Source organism: Chrysemys picta, chromosome 8 (assembly GCF_011386835.1).
Source record: "Chrysemys picta bellii isolate R12L10 chromosome 8, ASM1138683v2, whole genome shotgun sequence".
Classification (NCBI taxonomy): domain Eukaryota; kingdom Metazoa; phylum Chordata; order Testudines; family Emydidae; genus Chrysemys; species Chrysemys picta.
In genome coordinates, this window is record NC_088798.1 from 87,408,772 (window position 1) to 87,432,184 (window position 23,413).

The 23,413-nt window shown below is 40.4% G+C and overlaps 1 protein-coding gene and 1 long non-coding RNA gene across 9 annotated transcripts in view; one reads left to right on the forward strand and one right to left on the reverse strand.

The window, feature by feature from the left end:
• Window positions 1–20,999, reverse strand: part of LOC103307584 (uncharacterized) — a 51,029-nt gene extending 30,030 nt beyond the window's left edge. For 2 of the 6 annotated variants that reach the window (XR_010589872.1, XR_010589868.1), the window contains exons 1-3: window positions 13,803–13,939; window positions 2,928–3,077; window positions 453–624 (exon numbers count right to left, since the gene is read on the reverse strand). This is a non-coding gene — a long non-coding RNA (uncharacterized LOC103307584). Of the gene's footprint in view, window positions 1–452; window positions 625–2,927; window positions 3,078–4,571; window positions 4,718–13,802; window positions 13,940–20,492; window positions 20,595–20,961 lie in introns of those variants that run through there. The other 4 variants (XR_010589870.1, XR_006174547.2, XR_010589871.1 and 1 more) reach the window with 4 other exon arrangements.
• The window catches only part of ATP10B (ATPase phospholipid transporting 10B (putative)), a 235,830-nt gene extending 212,817 nt beyond the window's left edge, over window positions 1–23,013 (forward strand). For all 3 annotated transcript variants that reach the window (XM_005298080.5, XM_065554907.1, XM_008179569.4), the window contains 12 exons: window positions 502–1,123; window positions 1,639–1,745; window positions 2,947–3,073; window positions 4,627–4,811; window positions 9,823–10,138; window positions 11,804–11,880; window positions 12,385–12,510; window positions 13,891–14,091; window positions 15,932–16,012; window positions 16,095–16,199; window positions 16,740–16,927; window positions 20,503–23,013. In XM_005298080.5, the coding sequence (XP_005298137.2) occupies window positions 502–1,123; window positions 1,639–1,745; window positions 2,947–3,073; window positions 4,627–4,811; window positions 9,823–10,138; window positions 11,804–11,880; window positions 12,385–12,510; window positions 13,891–14,091; window positions 15,932–16,012; window positions 16,095–16,199; window positions 16,740–16,927; window positions 20,503–21,004 (2,637 nt within the window). In that variant the 3' untranslated portion in view covers window positions 21,005–23,013. The remainder of the gene's footprint in view (window positions 1–501; window positions 1,124–1,638; window positions 1,746–2,946; window positions 3,074–4,626; window positions 4,812–9,822; window positions 10,139–11,803; window positions 11,881–12,384; window positions 12,511–13,890; window positions 14,092–15,931; window positions 16,013–16,094; window positions 16,200–16,739; window positions 16,928–20,502) is intronic.
• Window positions 23,014–23,413: the final 400 nt, after the last annotated feature.

Sequence of the window (23,413 nt, forward strand, 5' to 3'; positions counted from 1 at the left end):
TTTCAAGCCTAAATTTGTTGATGGCTAGTTATATCTCTTTTTAGTCTTGTGTCCGCACTGGCTCTTAAATTAAATAATTCCTCTCTATCCCTACCTACAAATCTCCCTGTCTACCATGGTGGCCCTTAAGAACTTGCCAGTCTTAAGTAAGATAAATCAATATGGCTACCTCAGTGTCTGCAGCATTCCCTTCTACTTTAGGAAATATTTTGAATGCTACAAGGTTCTCACTGAAAAACTTTGCTTAATTATCTCAGGTAGTTGTGAGCTTTTTAGGGCACCACTCTGTCTCTGCCATAGATCACCATTGAATCTAGAAGCCAACTTAACTGTTGTCCTGAAAATCCCTTGACATAATTAGTTAGAAAAAGGACAGCCGCGTATTTTTTTAAAAATCATTACTTTGATGCACAGCCCAGCCCTGGGAGTTTGCAAATGTTCTTGTGGCTCACCTTGTTTAATTTCAGGTGTAATGTTCCCAATGTCTTCTCATGTCTCAAGGTTACAGTGCCACCACTGATGAAACCATCAGGGATCTCCTTGGAGAGGATTCACCAGCTGCTCCAACGGCTAAAATTAGCAAACCTTGGTCAATCTTTCTCATTGACTCAGTCCAGTTCAGACCTAGGAGCAAATGTTAATGCAAAGAACAGTAAAGAGAATCCAGCTGCCACAGACTCCTGTAACAAAGATGACATTTCCACCCACACTTGCTCCAACTCAACAGATGGTGACTACGATGGTGATGATAGAGCAGATGCAATGCCCAGGAAAGGCAGCACAGAGATGGGGGGCGCCTCCCTGGATGAGGTGTTTGGGTCTGTTAGTCAAGGCCATTTGCAGCCAGAATTTTGTTACGAGGCTGAGAGCCCAGATGAGGCAGCCCTTGTCCATGCCGCCTGCGCTTACAGTTTCACTTTAATGTCCAGGACCCCTGAGCAGGTAACTGTGAGGTTGCCACAAGGTACCCTCCTGACCTTTGACATACTTTGCACCTTGGGTTTTGACTCAGTCAGGAAAAGGATGTCTGTGGTGGTGAGGCACCCCTTTACCAATGAGATAATTGTCTACACCAAGGGAGCTGACTCTGTCATAATGGATTTACTGGAAGACCCTGCCAAAGGTAATTAGTGCACCAGCTAGTGAACTATTATCGTTCTGTTGTCTGTTAATAAGTACGGGAAGTTTACAGTACTTCTTCCTGCATACAATACTATATCCAAGCTTTAGGATTATACAGGAATAATAAGTCCCTTAGTATAGTATTATTGCTGCAGATCAAAATAGAAGTATTAGTTTAACCTGAAGAGGGCTTGAAATATGGAAAAGGCTAATTAGGATTCACAGGCAGCCTAAACTAACTGGATGGGGTACTCCGCAATAATATTGTCATACAACCCTGACCAGTGTATTTTAACTTGTGGAGCAGTAACATAAAGAAGACCAAGAAATGCCATCCTTGAGCATATGCTTGTGGGGTTATGGAACACAAATTAATATTTATGGGCTTTGCAAGGGACTGCTGTTGTGTTAGTACACCAGCTCCTGTGTTGCCTGTTTATTATTATTATTATTTTGGCTGTTGGGTAAGGAATGCTCTGTACTAGAAATAAGTAGCTGACTGCTTATTTTTCAAAGCTGACATTAATATGGGGAGGAAGCTGAGAAGAATACATGCTAAAACACAGAAACACCTGGACTGGTATGCACGATATGGCCTGCGAACCCTGTGCATAGCTAAGAAGGTAAGGAGTAATCGGACTAATGCTATTTGTTAACGATGTCCTGTACATGTGAACAGATTTGACTTGTGAAATGTGAGAATTATAAACCCTTATGCATAAAGCCACAAGCCAAATCCTAACTGCCTAGGATTAGAAGGGAACTTTTCCTACGGACAAATTGATCTTACACTTTTTTCTGAAGTATTTGGTCACTGTCAGAGACAAGATCTTTTATCTAGATGGTTCATTGGTCAGCAGTATCTGTCTCCTGTGACTACCCTATCCATTCCTAGTTAGTGAGTCCAGGCAAGATCAAACAGAATCACAATTTATTAGCTGTTCTTTTAAATTTTATTTGGCATTCAGCTTTCAAGCATCTTGTACTCAATTTGGAGCAGTTGTGCTTTATCCTGATGGTTTTAATGAAAGTTCAGCCTATGGGTAAAATCCAGCCCATGGAGGTCTGGAGTCCAGCCTTCAGAAACAACATGTCCCAGCATGCAATGCTCTATCTTGGTCCTTGCTGAGCAGCACTGGGACCAGTTGTCTTTCCAGGCCATGCCTCTCTTAAAGAGAAGACAGCTGCTGTCTATACCATTTTATGCAAATTGAGAAGGCAGGTCTGTTTTTCCTCATTGCTACTTGTCCATGCAGCTTTCAGTTGGGTAAGGTTAAAGGTCATGTGATATGTTGCAAATGGACTCTGGGGTAGTAATTACCACTCTGGGATCCAAAATATTGCTGCCCTATTTCCCCAGTTTAGAACAAGGTGAGCTCTTCTTAGATGCAGTGGGGAAGACATAATGCTGAAACTATTGCATCAAAATATTTTATACCAATAGACTGAAGTAATAGATGCAAGATTGTGATTTACAGGATAAGACTCAAATGCAAAGAAAGAAGTTATTTTTAAAACATAATTGTAGCCGAGGATTCTCTAAAAAATCTATTGCTCGGTATTCTACCTGAACAATACTCTGCCCGTGCAAACTTTCCATTACGCATCCATACTACTTCGCTGAGACAGTGCTCCTCTCATGGACACCTTTCCTCTCACAACTCCCCAATTCTTCCCCACTGCTTGATTCCTGGCTCTGTTTCATTCTGTGAACCACCAGGAAAGGGTTGTGTTGCACTACGGTGGGCCACAGACTACACACAGTTTGAGCAACTGCTCTACCTAAATCTGAATATGAGGCATACCTGTATCCCTGTTGCACAGGTTTTGAGTGAAGATGACTTTCGGAAATGGGCCAATTTTCGTCGTGAGGCAGAGGCAGCGATTGACAACAGAGATGAGCTGCTAATGGACACAGCACAGCATCTGGAGACCAAACTCACCTTGCTAGGTAGCTAAAAATAAAGACTTGTTACTGAGTGAAACATTGCTTGCTTTCAAGTGATGTTCTTGGTAACCAAAGAAACAATGACTTCGACGAATTTATATTAAAAGGTCTTGCTGTGGCCCTTTGCAATTCTTTGGTACAAATATCAAACTCTTTAGTGCTGGATGCAGCTTCCAAGGGCAAATATTTTTATATGTATAAGCTGTGTCCAGAGCACTAATGTTGGTGCACAGTGTTTTATATTGGTACCAAAGGTTTGTGTGCATATGCACTCTTTCTGTATACACATGCACACACGTGCTTACCAATGGGTTTATGATGTATCTGTGTTCTGCTGTTAGTTTTCTCCACTTCGAAAAAACTACAGTACATCATGCAAAAAGTTATCCATCTTGGTACTTTATGGCACCCATCCCTATAGGATCGAAGCATCATGATTTCATAAAAATGAGAGTAGTTTAATGTTCTCTATCTTGAGTCCAAATGTTTTGCTATTTTAGGCTTAGCTTTTCAAAGGAGCCCAGGTTTAACCTATTTACCTATGTGCCGTATGTTCAGCCCTTTGTCATCCTGATCTATATAATTGCAGCCTGTTGTTATTATGGCTCTTCATAATCTCTGCAATGATATTTGTAAAAATTAGGATAATAACAGTAAATACTGTAAACAGAGCTGTAGGTGAGCTAGTGTAGCTGTCAGAATCTCTCACCTTTGCCAACTACAAACCCTCTGTATGCACTCCTACTTAATTTTCCTCAGAGAAGTATCCTTTTCTGCTTTAGGTAATACTGATCTTTAATGTATGGTATCACTGTTACAGCAACTTCAAAGTGGCCTCTAGTGGAAGAGATAAGAGATGACTGTTTATCACTCTTTCATATGGTGATTTACCTTCAGTATAAGTATTGGCTTCTTCACCTAAGTTTTCACATTTCCAAAGAGGACATTTGTTGTGTCCTATCTCATTCCTTTGATGGAAGAAGCATCTGACTTGCCAGTAGAGTGTCTTTCAATTAAACAGCCAAGATTCAGTGTAGAATTGCATGCTGTGATGGGAACTGATACCATACTTTTTAAAAAATGCACGTAGTATATTCCTTGGCCAGTACATTGTCATTTTGGAGTATTCAAAAGAAATGAAATGAGTCACTGCAGTGCCAAGTAAAATGAATGGTCACTAGTCATTGATTGCTGTTTTATGTTTCTTTTTTTAAATCTCAATCTAAATGCAGATTTTTGTATGTGTTAATCACTTAGAACTGTTCAGTATTCATCCATATATTCCCTACAAGACTGATGTGAGGCTTAAGATAATGCAAAAATATAGGGAATCTACATAAAGATTTTCCCCTCAATGCAGGCTTAATTTTATGCCTTTTGAAGTCTATATCAACCACTGGACGGTAGCATTGGCTTAGCTGTTGATACATGCTGGATCTTTATTTATTTATTTAGAATCAAAGATTCCTGATATCTTTTTTTTTTTTTTAAACCATCTCACCACAGCTTTCAAAGGGAAATGAATTGGCTCACTTCTCATATTCCCCTTTTACTAGGAGCAACAGGGATTGAAGATCGGCTGCAAGACGGAGTGCCCGATACGATTGCAGCTCTCCGAGAGGCTGGGATACAAATCTGGGTGCTGACTGGAGACAAGCAGGAAACAGCAGTCAATATTGCATATTCTTGTAAACTTCTGGACCAAAAAGACACTGTGTTTACCATTAATACTGAAAATAAGGTACGTCCAGAAAAGGGTGAAAAGCCTGCTGGGAAGTGCACTCCATTTCCTTCAATGATTTGGGGTTTGGAAATACTTCATTTTGTATTAATGCTTCATGAAAAGCCAAAAAACAATAATCCCTCAAGGCCTATTGGAAAAAGGCCTTTGACTCTTTTGATCACACATTCAAGCAGGTTTTATAGATTATTTTTATGAGATTAAAATATAATGAATTTTCCACATGAAAATAATCTTTTTTTGAAAAAAAAAAAAAAAAAGGGGGGGGGGGCATTGAATATTATGCTTTTGAGAAAAGGTAATTTGCAGTTCAAGTGCCTGATCGCATAATAGTGTTGATGTTTGGCTTTGCTCCTTGCAATGGAATTTTCACTTGCAACGATAATTTTGCTCCAGGTGATTTCTGTAGGAGGACAATTTTAAAGTACTGCATGAGTCAGCTTGGGAAAAATGTGCAGATGTAGATTCCATTCCCTTCAAAACCTAATACCAAGGTGTAGTTAGGGTGACCAGACAGCAAATGTGAAAAATCGGGACAGGGTGTGGGGGGGTAATAGGAGCTTATATAAGAAAAAGACCCAAAAATTGGGACTGTCCATATAGTATCAGGACATCTGGTCACCCTAGGTGTAGTACAATGGAGTTAGGGTAGTTAGGCTTCAAAAGAAATTAGTTATTTAGTAGGGAACATTTAGCACCGCCTCTTTGTTTGGGTCAGCAGTGTACATTCCATTTAACCTTCTCATAATAGTTCTCATGGTCCTGTAAAAATAATGAGATCATTTCCTAGATGCTCCCTGTGGTGTGGCTAGCATTGATTTACACAAATATTACCTGTATGTTCACTGGTAATAAGAGGTTCATACAGTGAATAGCACAGGCTATTGGGGGGTGGGATAGCTCAATGGTTTGAGCATTGGCCTGCTAAACCCAGGGTTGTGAGTTCAATCCTTGAGGGGGCCACTTAGGGATCTAGGGCAAAATTGGTACTTGGTTCTGCCTAGTGAAGGCAGGGGGCTGGACTCAATGACCTTTCAAGGTCCCTTCCAGTTCTAGGAGATAGGATATCTCCATTAATTTTGGGGGGAGGGATAGCTCAGTGGTTTGAGCATTGGCCTCTTAAACCCAGGGTTGTGAGTTCAGTCCTTGAGGGGGCAATTTGGGGCAAAATCAGTACTTGGTCCGCTGGACTCGATGACCTTTCAAGGTCCCTTCCAGTTCTAGGAGATGGGATATCTCCACTAATTATTATTATAATTATTATATCCTGCAAAATTGTGGGTAAAGTAACTTTTCTAGATTATCGTTCTCAGCCACTGCTACTCAGAGGTGTTATGTTTCGCAGCATACAGAGAAGTTAGATAAAAAACATAAAATACTCTTTCTGGAAGGTTGCAAAATACTACTTTATTTCTTAAAATCCAGAACCCTAACGCACACTAACCAAAAACCAAACAGAGACAAAGCAGCTGCTCCTTAAAGCAGGGGGTCACAATTGAACCCGCCTTGTTCTAGACTGGCTTGGCTGCACAAGACCCAGATTACATGCTTCCTTCTAGAACCCATTAGTTTGCAAGCAGGACCAGGAAACCTCTTACTCTGACAATGTTAGCTTTTAATTTTAACAGTTTTCAAAACACAAGGGAAGCCACAGCAAGCAATCAATGGAGCGAGCTATAACTTCTGAAACAACCAGAACAGAGTGAGGTGAACTCTTGCAAATGGGAGGTGCCAATGAGGATAGATGCAAGTTTGGCCAAATGACCACAACTTTTTCGTAACTTCAGATGACAAAATAAGATGCCATGACACACCATCCTGCCCTGGCAGCCCTAAAAGGGGGGAGAGGCAACTGCCACCCACCTCCTCGCTTTTCATTACTCACATCCTGAGCATTCTAACTGTCCACTAAAACCCAAGACCCACCCAATAGGCCTGCTCATTTCCAAGACCTGGCCCAGCTCTGCACAATTACTGCACAAAGACGTATTGAATTGTGCAACAAGGGCTTGTGTGTTCCTGCCAATTCATCTCTAATCTGCATAGATGGTGAGTTGATATTTAAACCCCATGGAAGAGATCTACCCATCTCCCATACTCTGTGGTGGTGGGAGGCCAAACCCAATCAAAAGAGAGCCTGAACATTACCCCTCCTCCTGACCAGAATTTTGGACCACCTCATAAGTGGGCTAGAACAAGTCATCTCTAGGCTTTGCTTGGGATCAGGAGTGATGCTTATGCTACTGCTCAGATGGCATATGGCAGGATCATGTGATTTATCTGCCCAAGTGACAGCCAAGTTAGTTTCACACATACTTCCATGCAGCTGTTGTGCGGATTAACTAAATGGTTTGTAAAGTGCTTTGAATGTGAAAAGCAATGAATAAGTGTTGAATGTTTTATTGTGATGGACACTTTTATAGAGAAGTTAGATGGCCTACTTTGTAGCTTCTTTTGTCTGTGGCTAGCAGCTCCCTAGACAGGAACAGAATTCTGTACAAATGTCTTTTTTTTAAATATATTCTTTTTGGAAATAGAAAGCATTCAAAGCTGATACAGAATCTGGCATGGAATAAGTTCTCTGCTTCAATGTGTAAATTTGATTTGATACACATGTCTGCTTTAAAGAAAAGAGGCGCATATTTTACTAAGTGCAGCGCCCTGGTTGACCTGATGGGATATACACTTAGTGCATGCAAACTTTCATTTGTATATCAAGTTGAAGTTTTTGATTTCAAATGGGTGTATGGGGGCCTTCTGGCATTCAGTGTAATACTGAAAAACACCAGTGATTCTGCGAGCCCTATACTGAGAGTGATAAAACTTGCACCCTGCTTTAATTATATTTAGCAGTCCGAAAATAACTTTTTAATGTTAAAAAAATTACTGGTGAAATTGTAACTATAACAAATCTATGATCACCTTGGACTTCATAGTTGTCACAGTGACTACCAAGAATTACATGGCAGTAGTTGGGATATGACTCAGATCCTCTTGTTCCAGAAGCACAATCCCCAACCAGATAAAGTAAAGGAAAATCTCCTTTAACTGTTGCCAGTATATGACTCATGACACACAGCTGAGCATTCTGATCCCATCCAGCAGAGAGCAGTGGCACACATATGCTATAGTAAAGTTCTGGTTGTTAAAATAGAAATTCCTTTACTGTATTTGTGATGTCACTTTCCTTAAAGATAAAAACACACATACTCAGTGGTGTGCACAAGGGTGCTAAAGATAGATATGCCCATTTTAGGCACCTTGGGATGCACTGTTTTCCACCCCACTCCTGAGTCCAAAATCACATGACCCATTTCTGTACAGGTGGAAAACTTCCCCCAAATCTCTAGTCCACCATATTCACTGATATTGCCACCCTTCAAGTGGGCAGGGAACTTTACTCTTCTTACCTACTCTATTTGCTGCCCAGCTTGGGCTACAACATCAAACCTTTCTTGGCTCCATGCCAGGACATCTGTACCCTCAGTCACTGTTCTGCATCACTCAACTTCCTCCTGAGCTGAGGAAGAGGTGAGGCCCAGCTGCAGGGGTAGGCAGCTGTCAGTAAGGGCTATGGTTCCCTGACTGGAATAGTGGGGAATGAAACCAGATGGACATACTGCAAGAAGGGGTCCCAACCCGTCATTTTTCCCACTGGTCTCAGACGTTTCTTCTCCTAGGTACAGTTACCCCAAAGACTCACCAAAACCCTAGAAATTAGATGTATTCCTAGTGACCAGCACTGGGCTATTAGCCAATTTCTTTAGGGTTAATTAAAAAATACATTAAATTTTCAGTATATATTTCCTGGTTTACACATAGAAAGGTTCTGTTCCTCAGGAACAGTTTTAGAATATTTTAGTGATGCAGCTTCCTCTTAGGTGTCAGAGGTACGTTTGATTTCAGAACCTCCCACTTACGTGTAATTTAAATCTTACAGCATCCTACAGGTGCACCTTATGCAACATAACATGAAAATAACATTTTAGAGCTGAATCATCACTCAGTAAGGCTGGCAGAAGGCAAAAAAGGGGAGTGATTAGCTCTTCAGGTATTCTATGCCATGCCACAGAAAAAGACTTTTAGCACGAACAGCAAGATGAACTTTGGGTGACACCATATGTCACACTGTCACTGTGCCCTTATGAAATCTTAGGGAAAAGAAGGCAATTTGGAACAAGTTATCCATCCTTGGATATGTTTGTATCCAGCTCCTGCTTAAGCCATTCTAGGGACTGTGTGCCTCCGAAAGAAGAATTCGGTCCAAAACGGGGAAATGCATTAATGAGGGAAGTATCGTTCTGTGACTAAAGCAAGTGCTGTTGGAACCTGGGTTAAGTTCCTAGCTATGCCGTGCACTTGATGTGTCACAACACATTATTTAATTTTCAAAACCAGTGGCTACTTTTAAAAATCTGGACCTTAATTTTTATGTCAGGGGGTGTGTGTGTGTGAGAGAGAGAGAGAAAGAGAGAGAGATGAATCATGCCTTCACCATCCCTCACATGGGAGTTGTCAGATTCCATGTGTGCGTGTCTGAAAGAGAAATATGAATCATGACTTCACTGTCCCTCACAGGGATGTTTGTTGTTATTACGAACATTATTGTTAGGAATGAATGTTAAGATCCCTGCATGGAAAAGGCTACAACAATGCAATTTATTATTAAAAACAATTATTCCATGTTGCTTTCCCCAAATTCTTAGCATTGCATACGCAAATATAGGCTCTCTTTGTAAAGCTAGACTTTCTTTTAAAATGAAAGGTCATATTGGAAGCAAATAGCTGTTAAAATGGTCTGTGTTTTCAACATATTTTGTACAGGTGGAGAAGCTGAGAACATCACTGATGTCATCTCCAGTGTGGTAAACTATTGCTGTGCTTTGTTAATTGTTCCTAATGCTTCTGTGACATCCTCTAATGCACCTGGCCTGGTTAGACATACCAGTGGGTGATATGGTGTAATGGGAGATGCATATAAGCATTATATAATGATCTCATCTCCCTCCAGGAAACCTGTGAATCCCTCTTGGATTTAACATTGGAAGAAGTAAGGAAGAATTCTAATGTTGAAAGAACAAAATGGAAATTTTTTGGCATTAGCCTGTCATCATCTTTACCAGCCTCTGTGGCCCCCTGTCCTGACATTGGGCTGGTAGTTGATGGGAAAACATTGAACGTCATTTTCCAAGGAAAGCTGGAAGAGAAGTTTCTGGAGCTGACCAAGTACTGTCGCTCAGTTTTGTGCTGCCGTGCCACTCCTTTGCAGAAGAGCATGGTGGTCAAACTAGTGCGGAGACAATTAAAAGTCATGACACTGTCAATAGGTACTTAACTTTCTTAGTCTCTTGAAATTCTAGATTATTTTGGTTTTATGCTTTTTATATTCATCATGAGTTACGAGCACATGGGAAAAAGATGGTGCTAAATATTCTCTCCTTAGCATTAGCCATACGCTTGCAGGTGAAATTTCCTCTTTCCTACCATTGAACAACCTCATCTCCCATTAAAGTCAAAGATCAGATGAGGGCACCCAGCAACTTTGAATATCAGCAACTCTTCCTCCCCGCCTCCCTCCAAAACTCTTCAGTTCAGGAAAACCAATCATAATAATAGTTACTCTGCTTGTTGTGTTAACATTTCCCTTTTACTTTTGGATTTTTCCCAATTTTTCAAAACAGGGCATATCCCCAGAGCAGCATTAGATACTGACACGCTTGCTTTTAACCTGCAAGTAAACTAGTTGATGTGAAATCGGCAAGTTTCTTGTTTCAGTGTGTGCGATTCTACTAAAATCCTTGCAGAATTGACTTAAAAACTTAAAACATAACCAAGGCCTGCAGGGACCAAACAAAATATTAACAAGAAGGGAAGGGTCTGATAATTTTTTACATTTCTAGATTTGCATCATTTTTTTAAAGGAAAATGTAAAAGCAAGATATATATTGCCACACTTCCATTTTGTTTATGCGACTTCACTAGTTTACCTTGCTCACAGACTACATGTTTACATACAAACCTGAATATTCTTGCCACAGGGATATTCTTTGTAGTCAAAGATCTTGAAAATGTCACCAAAATTATGATGAGTAGAATTGTGGTTTTAAAGTGGCTTGTTATACTGTATAATTTGCATTACCTTGTGTGATTTAAGTCAAAGAAATCTACAAAATGAATTACTACAAAAGCATGCTTTTGATCATTTGGGTTTCACCAAGAAAAAACATAACAGTGATTGTTAATATGCTTTATATTTGGTATCAGGTGATATAGAGAGTATGTGAGAAGGAAGTCGTCATAAAACTATTATAACTCCTGTTTCTTTTACTCAGAACTTTTGAAAACATGCATCTTTGGGCTGAATTTTTCCATGCATGGTACCTGCCTGAATCTGAATGTTTTAGGCCACGAGTTATGATAAGATGGAAAAAATGGCTTTTTTGCCATAGGAGGAAGGGGGAACAAATTGTTCTCTAAGGCTTTTTTGTTTGGCTTGTTGGTTTTGGTGATGGTTGGAGTAAATAAGCTGAACCTCATGAAGTAAATTTATTTTTGTAGAAAGTCCATAAAAAATAGCATGTACTTTGGGAAATCTGAACAAATGTGATTGTTAAAATACATGAGTTCATGTATTGCTAGCTCAGTCACTGACTCTGCTTAATACTTTATGCTTGCAAGTATTATGGAGGGAGTTTTGCCATTGATTTCAATGGAACCAGAATTTCATCCCAAGAGTTTGTGACCCAAAGGCTCACAGCAAGGAGGTATCAGACCCAAGTTTCTTGACTGCTTGACCTAATCCTAATCCACCTGACCACAAGGAAAGGCACCAGCAACCCTAAATGTGTTATTGTAAAGATATTTGTCTATCAGCAATACTTTGAGATGTTGCTCTCAGATACAGGCATATAATACTGAACAAAACCAAACCTTGGCATTATTTTATCCTTTATTTTCATATTTCTGGAAATCGGTTCTTTTTTCTCTTCAAGGTGACGGTGCAAATGATGTGAGTATGATTCAAGCAGCTGATGTTGGGATTGGAATTTCTGGCCAGGAAGGCATGCAGGTATCCCTTAAATTTATCCCCCTTTCTATTTTTATGAAGTATATTTGAGTAGCTTCAAGGGCTTATAGAAGGACCTTTATTCTAAGTAACAACTTGAAATTAAGATACAAGTTGGCATTATTGCTATCCTGACATTATCCTTTCCATCATTGTGGGACTAACTGTTTATCCTAAGCTTGAAAAATCAGCAGATGAATATCCATCAGTGGAATAGCTTTCTGGATCACCTCTTCTGTAGAATTTCCCCAAGATTCTGGTACAAGGCTGCTTTTCGCCCTAATTTCTTTCCAGATGTTCCCCCTCCCTTATCATTCTGGGCTCATAATCAAAATTTTTATGGTGCATTCTGGGAAGGCAGAAGGGTGCAGTTTCATATTTAGTTAACCAGCCTCAAAGTGTCAACACAATAGTGGGTGGTTTCCTCATTGTTCATTCTTGAATCAGATCATGTTGGGTAGAGAAATAGAATTTTTAATAAATAATCTCAATACTTTTTTATTTAAGGCTGTGATGGCCAGTGACTTTGCAATATCTCGATTTAAACATCTCAAGAAGCTACTTCTGGTCCATGGACATTGGTGCTACTCTCGCTTGGCAAAGATGGTGATTTACTTCTTCTACAAAAATGTGGTAAGATGCAAAGGATCCTGGATGCCTTGGTTTACTTCAGTCAAGCTGGCTTAAAGTACCAGTTCTTGTAGGCCATGTTTCTTTAATGTTCATTGAATTGAAATTCCTTTTTCTTCACTTGGACAGTTCATGGTTACTCACAAGTTCACTCTTACTACTCTACTGACCTAAAGCCTTCAGAAAAAGTAACATCTAGATCTTTCACTGTACAAGTTGATAGTACTGTCCCAGAAGAGGAAATACCTCAGTTTAGTGACTTTTATTAGTTCAGAAACTTTTCCAGTAACACTCATGAGCCTCAAAATAAAATTTGCTATCTATTTGCATAAGGAATGGTAGATTAGTGCTAGAAGATGGAAGATGACTTTACATTAGGCAAGAATTGCATGTGAAACTTGTGAATTTTTGTTATTAATTTTATAGGAATTGCTTGCAAGCACTGGTGCGGTCATATCTAGCATTTTTATTAAAAGTTTAATGTAAATGCAAATAAGCTGTGCATTGAAGAATAATGTAAAGTGGATAAACTTGAGAGTAATACACTTTCAGCAAGCCTGTGCAAACAAGTCTATTTAACTTGAAATACATTCTGAGCATGAAAGACTATTTACTTAGAATTCAAAGTGTTCACATTTTAAATTTTTTTTAAAGTCATCATTTTAAATAAGGATCATGTCTTATCAATATTAAAATTTGTAATGGAAAACTTTTTTGGTCTGGGCATGCTTTCAAAGCTTAAATGATATTTATTTGCGACATGAAATAGTTTTCTCAACTGGAATGCTGTTGTTCATTATCTCCCCGCTACCATTTGGGAGTGGGGAGAGACCTTTTGATTCCACAGTCACAACCAATTTTGTAAAAGGATTTAAAACTTGGTGTTCAGAACTGAATAATTGAATTGCTCTGCTGTATTTTCTTAAAGGAAATACACCATGATGCATTGATTTAAAACCAAAATATTCCTTAAAGGTACATTGCATTGATTAAGTGAAGGAATGCAAAGCTATCAGTTTAAGATCTCTCTTAGTGAAATGGATGTGTGATGTGGAATATCAAGTAGCTAAAGGTGGAATGGATATGTGGTGTGGAAGAATATCTCAGAGCTCTCCATGCTATTTAAACCCCATTGGTGGACCTATTGGCTGGGATTAACTATGCACTGCAAAATGAGGAACTCACACCAGCCCCAAATAGACCATCACAATTGGTGAAGGTCCAAAGAAGAGGCCACAGGAGAACTGTGACTTTGTGGCTTCAGGAGCCCAAAGTAAAATGAAATTTATACTTACCAAAAGCAATTTTTCTTGCAAGTTCGAAATGTTGGGACTGTCTACTCATAATGCATCGTTTGGTGGTTTTTGTTCACTTCTCTCACAGAGCTACGTCAGCCTGCTCTTCTGGTACCAGTTCTTCTGTGGCTTCTCAGGGACCACTATGATAGATTACTGGCAGATGATCTTCTTCAACCTCTTTTTCACCTCGATGCCCCCCATCCTTTTTGGAATCCTGGATAAAGATGTATCTGCAGAAACACTCCTAAGTTTGCCTGAACTATACAAGAGTGGGCAAAATTCAGAGGTGGGTCTTGGCTGCTGGTGTAACTGTATGAGATCTGCTGTTTTGTTTGATAAGGCAGTGGTTCTCAACTCTTTTCGTGCTCCCCCCCCCCCCCCCCCCGATATCCACTATCCACCTATTCTTTCTCTTCTGCTTACAGCCACCCAAAGGATTGTGTAACTAGGGTCATGACAAGTACCTGTGAGTGGATTTAAAGTGGAGGTGGTGGTGGAAGCTGGGCTGAGTGCTGGTGCCAATGATGGGGCTGAGTTGGAAGGTGTAAACCAGAGAATTGGTGCGGTCACAAATCTCCTGGGCCTGATTGGCCACTGAGTCATTCCAGTTTCACTCCTGTGTAAGTCCACTGAAGACATAAGGTGGGTGAGGTAATCCCTTTTATTGGATCAATGTCTGCTGATGAAAGAGACAAGCTTTGGAGCTTCCACAAAGCTGTTCTTCGACAGAAGTTGGTCCAATAAAAGATATTACTTCACCCATCCCATGGCTTCAACATCCTGGGGCCAACACAGTTATAACACCACTGCAAACAACGTAAGTCCACTGAAGTCAGTGGAGAGCAGCTTTGGAGAATCAAGCCCTATACATTGAAACCCTGAAGACTCTCTTAACATCAGAAAGGTGTAATGTCTCTGACCTGAAGAAAGATGAAGTGGAAGAATTTGTAAAGACTTTTGTTTTTCATTATTGGGGGATGTAGGAAGAAATAAATGAGTGGAGTTGAAAGGTAACAGCTGAGTGTAAAAACAGCATGGCCCCTGATTTAAATTCTGATGGGGTCTGAGTATTTGTAACCTAAGCAGGAGTTCTAAAGGAAAAGCTTTTAAAGTGAAGATGGCAGTAGAAAGTGACACGTAAACTTAAGACTTTAGATCAACAAAAGGCTGGCAGACTGCGTGTATGCGCTCCTGCTGTTATGTTTAGAAATAGTCTTTTTTAATATACAAAGTACTTCTTTTGTCACTATAAGAGTTTGGTGTCCCTGCTTTTCCAGGCCCGGATGCTTTCATTTTTTCCTTTGAATACTCAGAAATTGATAAAAATCAGGGAATATGTATAAGCGATTATATTAAGCTTTTTCTCAAACCTCCCTGTCAAGTTCAGAGAACCAGGCTGATCTTTTATTTATTTATTACAAATGCACACATTTTTTTCTCTGTCATTTTAAAATGCTTAGCCTAGCTTGGGCTCAACTGTTCTTTTCTAATCTGTTCTAATCAAAACCTTTTTTGAGGGCAGATTTTGACCTGCCCTTTTCAGGTCCCAGAACAGTGGAATACAGGAGTCAGGGCTCCTCCGTTTTATGCAGCAGTCACATTTTTAGTTTGGGGTGTGATTTTCAGTGGTGCTGAGCGCCCATGACTCAATAGTTTCACTTTGATGTTCTGACAGTCCAGCTCTTGGAATACAAAATGTGGAAGGTAGTCATGCTGCCAACAGACTCCCTGAAGAGGCCCCACCCTCTTCCAACACCCGCTGTTGGCCTGGTCTCGGTGGAATGTATTTCTTCATGTTTTCAAAGGGCATTGTCATTGGTGCTCTGGCATTCTGAAGGCCTCATCAACCTGCCACTCCCATAGTGACCCTATCGGTTACTGCAGCTCTTGCATTAAAAGTCATGATAAAGGCTTAAATGTCAACATGTGCAATCACATTACATTTCCCTAAACTTACTGTTCCATGGAAAGGAGTTTTAAAGCATAACATTTGGCCCAAACATACAGCTCTTATGGGAGTTTTGCCTAAATAAGAACTGCAGGATCAGGGTCTTAAAGATGAGTTAATGGATGCATTACAACCTAGCAGAAATGGAGTGATAATGGTTATCCCTCACTTCCTACAGACCTACAAGCTGTCAACTTTTAGTATTGCCGTGTTGGATGCCTTCTACCAGAGTCTCATCTGCTTCTTTGTCCCTTATTTGGTAAGTACGTAGAGGATTTAAACACTACTTCTTTAAACCTTGACTAGTCAGAATGCATATCTGATTTTTGTCTATTTTCTAGACGTACAAGGACTCTGACATTGATGTCTTCACATTTGGAACCCCCATCAATACCATCTCTCTCTTCACAATTCTCTTGCACCAAGCTCTAGAAATGAAAACTTGGGTATGTCTGTAAATGTGATGTGTACAGATGACAATTTTACTTTTTGTGTGTTTAAATATGATTATAAGATAGTGTAGATAGGGCCTACAGAAAGCCATGGAATTTTTTAACTCTGGATCACACAAAGGAAATGCATTTCCTTATATGCAGCGAGGTATCATCAATGGGCCAACAAAAATGGATGATTTGCCTAGATTAATTGCCTCCCTGGAATACCTTTGATTATTCATACAATGTCTTTGGGACAGAACAATGCAGAATTCTTGCAGTTAGGCATGAGAATAGGAGACTTTGTGCCATGCTCTTAGAGATAGTCTTTATTACTTGCAAGTTATTGTCCTTTCAATGAGTTATGTGGAGGAGGGCGTGTTTTATTCTGTAATATATACATATTGCATTATGTAATAGTTCTCAATAACATGAACTGTACAGGTATGTTCCTTCCAATATCCTTATATGTTCCCCTGTACTAAAACTAAAGTCATGGGATCTAGCCTCAGTGTTTGGTGCCATTAATGTGTTCTCTGCTTCTGTTCATAGACATGCTTCCATTGGATCACAATGATTGGAAGTGTTCTGCTTTACTTCACCTTCTCAACTATCTACAATGCTGTCTGCGTTGTTTGTAATGAACCCACAAGCCCCTACTGGCTTATGGAGGATCAGCTGTCAGATCCTAGCTTTTATTTAGTGTGCTTCATTACACCAGTCATAGCACTTTTACCAAGGTTTGAACATTTGATTTTTTTTCCTTCCCAACGTTGGGATTTGAGGGCATTAGGGTAAAATAATAATGATGATGATGATAATGATGCCTTGTATAGATAAAAACAGTATTTTCCTTAGATGTCTCAGAGTCATGTTTGGTCCAACGTGGAGACCTGGCTTCTATTCTCAGTTCAGCCGTTGGCTCATACAATGATCTAATCTTTGACAAATCACTTGTGCCTCCTTTTGCTCATCTATAAAATGGACATGGTCATGCTTCTGTGAAGTGCTTTGTGATTTTACAAGTGAAAAGCTGCTATGCAAGTGTTCAATATTATGGGTATAGCAATATTCAGTGTACCACTGTTCGATAAAGGGTAGGTTTAAATTTTGAATTGTCCCCAAATGCAGTAAAATCTTGAAAAATATCTACTTCTATCATGTCACTATATTATACTACATTTTTAAATAATTACCATCTTAAAATTTGGCAATGCATTACTGCGGATAATTAATAACTTCTTTATATATAAACATCTCCGTACAGCCAAAATCTTAATTTACTATTGTGATGCTTTTGGAGTTCACTCAGACCAAAAAGGGCTTCTCTCACCACCTGCCTTGGAACCCTGATTGCCTCTGTGCTGTGCACCTTTGGCTCAGAGCCCTGACACCAGCAGCATGCTCACAGCACAATGGTCTCACCCTGGTTTCTTACTCACACTAAGTTATCAGCATTCTCCAACTAGTTTAATAGGAGGACCCATCTTTTGTAGATACAGTGAATTGGCTTCTTTGTTCTCCCAGGAGACGGATGACTCAAATATCTCTTTGCCCCCACATATATTACCCCAAAGTCCATTGTCTCTGTTTCAAGAGCCAGAAAGGCTTCCTGAGGGGTACAGACTTCATCTGTGGTTGTGATCATTAAGTGGTCTTTTCCCCTGCTTGTTGGCTTGATGGCTTTGTTTACCTTATATGTAAATGTACCTCCATTGTCCTCTGCCTGTGATTAAGCTGGTCAGACAAGGAAAAAACAGGGGGGAAACGGTTTTGCCTCCTATGTCTGTTTACAGACTACAAAACAATATCAGAGGACATGCATAATTTCACATACAACATTGTTACATACATTTCACGGTGATATTAATGACAAGCATGGTGGTAGTTTTCAAATGACTTATTACAAGACACCTGTTAAATGAATATCATGGCAATGATGTGTTGAGGGCACTGAGTGTGTCAGACCTATTGTGAGTTACAGTATAGTGTGCCCTCTGCCAGCAGGTATGGAGGGGCTCGCAGAGTCACAACTATATGCCAAATAATGGATGTATTGGAAAATATTCAGTGACAATGCAATTGTTTTAACAGGTGACAGGCTAAAAATATATACTTTAATTTCTTTATGTGGGTTATTGTTAACACCCTAGGTTATTAGAACTGAAATAGTTTATAAAAACAAATCTCCTATTCCCAAATTATGCTGCTAATTTATTTTTTGCACTACGTTCAACTTGGACAATGAAATAAGACTAGTTTGTTTCACTTTTTGTTTCTAGTCAGTTTCACTTTTGTGGTTGTCATGACCTGTAAATACTAGTTATGAAAACAGTTCCTTTAATGTTGTATTCTGTAGGACCACTTGTCAAACACATTATAAAATATGGGCCGAAATTATCAGAAAGGTGACCATTTAAGACTAAACTTTTTTTTCCCTCAAATAATACCTGTCCAATGAGTACTATTTTTCCATGTGGTTTTAGATTTACTTCTGTTTATATGCTGTGCTATATAAGGTAAAGATGAAGTGCCTCATATTTCAATGCAGGCCCACATCTTTGGGGTACAGCATCTTTTACTGTCTGTTTTGTTCTTGGTTGGGTTCCTATCAGCCCATATTCACTGTTGTCATTTTTGACCCTGAGCTTGCTACGAAGAGCTAGATCAAACACATAGTTAGGAATTTATGTCTCTATCTTGGGGATTCAGCAAGGTTGAGATCATTGCTGCCTCAGCAGGATACTGAGCTTAAGGATTTGTGTCTTGATAACTTCAGGGGTGGAGCACTGCTGTTCCCTCTTGCAGGCACCCCAGAATATTGTCTTTAGAAGTCTCTGTTCACACAAAATCCAGCTTGAAGTCCTCCCCCCCCCCCCCCCCCCAGAACTCCGTTATATCGAAAACACTCCTTCCTGTGATGTACAGCCTCACACTCAAATTAAGTTTTCTGGGACGTTCTTCCTCTTGGCATGCTGATTGATCCTTAGTTCCCCTGTTTCCCACCTGGAGTTTACAACTTTGAGACTCCTGACTAACTCTAGGAGGTAGGATTAAAATCCTAGAGCCTCAATTCCTCCTTGTGGCCACAACTTCTTGTATTTATTGATTCTATAGGTTGGAGTTGCTAAGACATTTAGTGTTCAGTGAAGGACATACCCATTTGCCCTTGCTTGTGTGCAGAGTTTTTGTAGTAGCTCTCCGTGGTAGTTCTACCCATGCACATGACCAAAAAAATTTGACTATGCTTTCCTGTTAAGTATAGAATATGAATCTCGCTGCTTGTGAGCTCCCAGTTTCATGCACCTTTGCTCAACTTTCAGGCACTGCCAGGGAGCTGGAAGAAGAGTGGGTGCAGTGGAGGCAGTATAAAAGCAAGGAGTCTCTTAATTGGTTTAGGATCAGGGCCGGTGAGGGGGAGGGGGAAGGGAGCGGTGGGGGGAAGAGAGAGAGAAGGAGGGCGGCCAGGGCTTCAGCGGGGCGCTGCCACGCGGCCCTGACTACTGCGCCGCCTGCCGGGAGGCTCCGCACTGCTCCAGTCGGCTGGGAGGGAAGGACGCCGGGCTTGCTGCAGGGCGCTCTCGTCTTCCGCACTGCCGCCCCCTACAGGGCGGCCGGAGCGGAACAAACAAACAAAACAAAAAAAAGCAGCCGTGTCGCCCTAGGATTGGGCGGAATGCTGCCTCGAACAATCTGCCGCCCCAAGCACCAGCTTGCTTGGCTGGTGCCTGGAGCCGGCCCTGTTTAGGATATATATTGGCCAGCCGTGTGGACAAAGGTCAAATCATGCTCCAAGCCCTTCTCAGAAACCGTCCTTACGGTGAGCCTTTGGTTTTCAAATATGGCCTGGTAGTGTAGAGACAGGCATCATCTCTCTAGGGAGGCCAGCTGTTTTGCTGGTTCCTGAGCCACCCACAAGCTGGGATTGTTTTTACTTCCAAGCCTCAGATGATATGTTAAACTAAGATCCTTTCTGCCCACCCTCTTTCTGAATACAGGAGACTATAACCCCAGGGTCCTGACTGATAGTGCTTCTCTCAGTGAAACCAGAGCTGTGTCTGACCTTCCTTGCCCTATGCAGTGGACTGCACAACCTGTATTATCGTAATTTATATAGCATCATAAGTGTAAATGACTCCATACAATAGGAGGACTGTGTGTATTTAAGTGCCTCCATTAGAAACATTACACCCCTCTGCCAGAAACCTGCCGAACAGTGGAAGCTGAAGGAACAGAATTAGATTTTTTTTCATGTTGTGGTAAATTACTGGTGAAGCCCGTTATTAATGCAGTACTCTTCTTCACCTTTCTCCAGGTATCTTATGTTGGCCGTGCGAGGAACCTTCAGAGCATCTCCGATTCTGAAAGCTCAGCAGCTGGATAAGCTCCCTAAAGAGCAACGAGAGCTGGAAATCCAGAGGTGGAGGTCAGGAAAACAAACCACCCCAAGCACACCTATGGCATCACCCAGCGATGAGGTTGACCGAACCAACAGCAATTTACATGTGTCACAGTTTCTGGGCCAAGCAGCAGTTACACCCCATGGAAATAAAGATACCCAGGGACTCTCCACTCCTGAAATGAATCACCTAAGGGACTGGATACTAAATGGAGAAGGTAATTCTTCCATTAGGAGGTGGGCAGGGGAAGAAACTACTGCTGCCAACTCCTTAGCAAGACCCTGCCCTGGGCGAGATCTACTTGAGCCCACTAGGATAGCATCTCCTGGGCCATTCGCTAGCCATCTGACAAGTGATAACGCTGAAGAACTTACCCCTGGAAGCCATCGGAGGTCTGTGAGCGCAGTGACACTGTAAAAGATTTGGGGGAAGGGTGTTTGAACTTGTCATGTGACCACTTTTCTGGACATATTGTGCTGCTGCTGTGCGGCCCACGTGGAGAGGGAGTACAGAAGGGGGAGATAATGTTTCTATTTATATTCAACTGTGAAGCTTTCTAGATAGACAGACACATGGATTTACAAACCTGCTGGAACAGTGTAATATAATCACTAGTACTTACATAGCCCATGTTCATGTATCTTTTTGGGGAGTGGGAGTCACTAGCTGGTTGGTTTTGATTAACTAGGGCAATATGACATGAGCATCAATTAGTCACTGTGAAATGCACAATATGGATGAAAACCAAAGAGGTTGCTCACCAAGGAACATTTTCCCTTCACAATAATGGTGGTTGAATACCTGTGTGTTGATTAAATGGTAACTACAGTGAGAGGGAACCGTCTTCTAGGCCTTGCCTTAAAGCGGCAAATCCCATTCCAGCTCCTTTCAAGCTTTGTTGCTTTTTCAAGGGGCACCAGCAACTTAAAAATCACACTTCTATCTGACAATGTGTAATCTCCTACGGTTACAAGTGATACCTAAGGTGACTGTAACAGAAAGAAATTAGAAAAAATGGTATATTTTTCAGTTTGAATGCTTTATGCATGTAACAATACTGTGTATAGTCAGTTTCACTGTTTCCCTTCTATAGTCAGTTTCACCCTTTTTGTCTGTGTTGATCTTCTACACAGCAGTAGAGGGCAGTGAAGAAAAGATTTTAATAAACAGAAAAATGTTCATATAAAATCACACACACAAAAACTTGCAGGAGAACTTCGGGGAAGGTGTAGGACTTGTGCTTTTTAAAACTACCTAATTTAAACCAAAAAGTGAAATTGAAATATATTAACCCTGGCCGAATTTCAATTCAAGTAAACGTTCAACCTAACTAGAATTCTCCTAGCTTTTTCATTTGCCCTATACTATTATGAAGTGTTGCTGTGTTCTGTCAGACACATATCATGTTCTACCCCAGAGCTGGATGCATTCAATAATAGATGTGGACATCCCTACATGTTTATCAATATTGTTGGGATCATTTTGTGATGAAAGTTGCTGAAGAGATGGAAAATATTTTACAACATATGCAGGCTGCTAATCACATTATAGTTGCAGTAGCAAATGGTGACTAAAATGAAGTGTGTCTTCAAGACTTTTAAAAAATACATCTCTAGATCTTTTTCAATACCTCAAAGTAATAAGAAATAAGAATAATCATAAATGACTCCAACATTACTAGCTGTTGCAATGCAGTGAATGATGTCTCTATTGTTTCTCATAGAAATACTGACTTATTAGCACTATGTCAGGTTGCAAGATGTCACAGGAAAATCTTCACAACGTGGGGCTTAAACTGAACCCAATCATGCACTAAACCTATCTTGCCTGGCACTTGTGACTCAACCACTGACTCTCTATTTTAGAAATATTTTTAGCCTATATATATGTATTTTTTTAGCTAATTTATTATGACATATCACAATGTGTGATCCCTTTTTAATAACCCATTTAGCAAACACTCATTTGGCTTTCAGTGTATTCTGAGGACTACTGTAATTAATATCTTCAAGTTGTGGTTACTTTAAAACAAATCAGGCAGGACTGAATATCATACCTAGCACTTAGATTTGTACTAAAACTGTAGTTCATTTATAACTGTAACCAATACAGTATTGTCTGCTCTGATGGAAGTAGAAGGCCATTTAGAAAGAGATTTTTTTGTGTGTGATGTATGAATGAAGGGAATTAGGTATAGTTGAGGTTATTGTTAATGGGATGTGAGATTGCTCAGTGGCCTGCTTACTGGGTAAGAATGAATCCTTCGGTGACTATATTTGATATCAAATCTTTTCTACTGGTTTTATGTGATCTAGTCCATTTTCTCTGAACTCGGGGAAATGAGGTGCCATTCACCAGCTTTTTCTCATGTATTTTATGATGACAAAATGTGGAATATTTCCACTGTAATAAAATTAATACATTTATGACTCAGAGTGTTATTCATGATGAGCCTTACCTGACAGGGGGAGAAAAGTAATAATACCACACTCTTTTATATAGCACTTTTAATCGGCAGATCTCAAAGTGTTTTAGATAGGAGGTTGGCATCATTAGCCCCATTTTATAGATGGGGAAACTGAGGAACGGAGAGGAAGTGACTTGCCCAAAGTCACCGAGCAGCCAGTGACCAAGACGAGGTCTACTGAGTCCTAGTCTAGTGCTTTATCGACCAGGTCACACTGGCAACTTGTTAAGGGCAAAATAATGGATATCTTGTAGATCTGTGTGGGTGTATGGAGAGGGTGCAGGGGGCAGCCAAGACCAGTTCAAGCAAACCTGGGGACCGCTGTGGAGTCTCTTAATTGAGTCCCCTGTCTAAAAGCC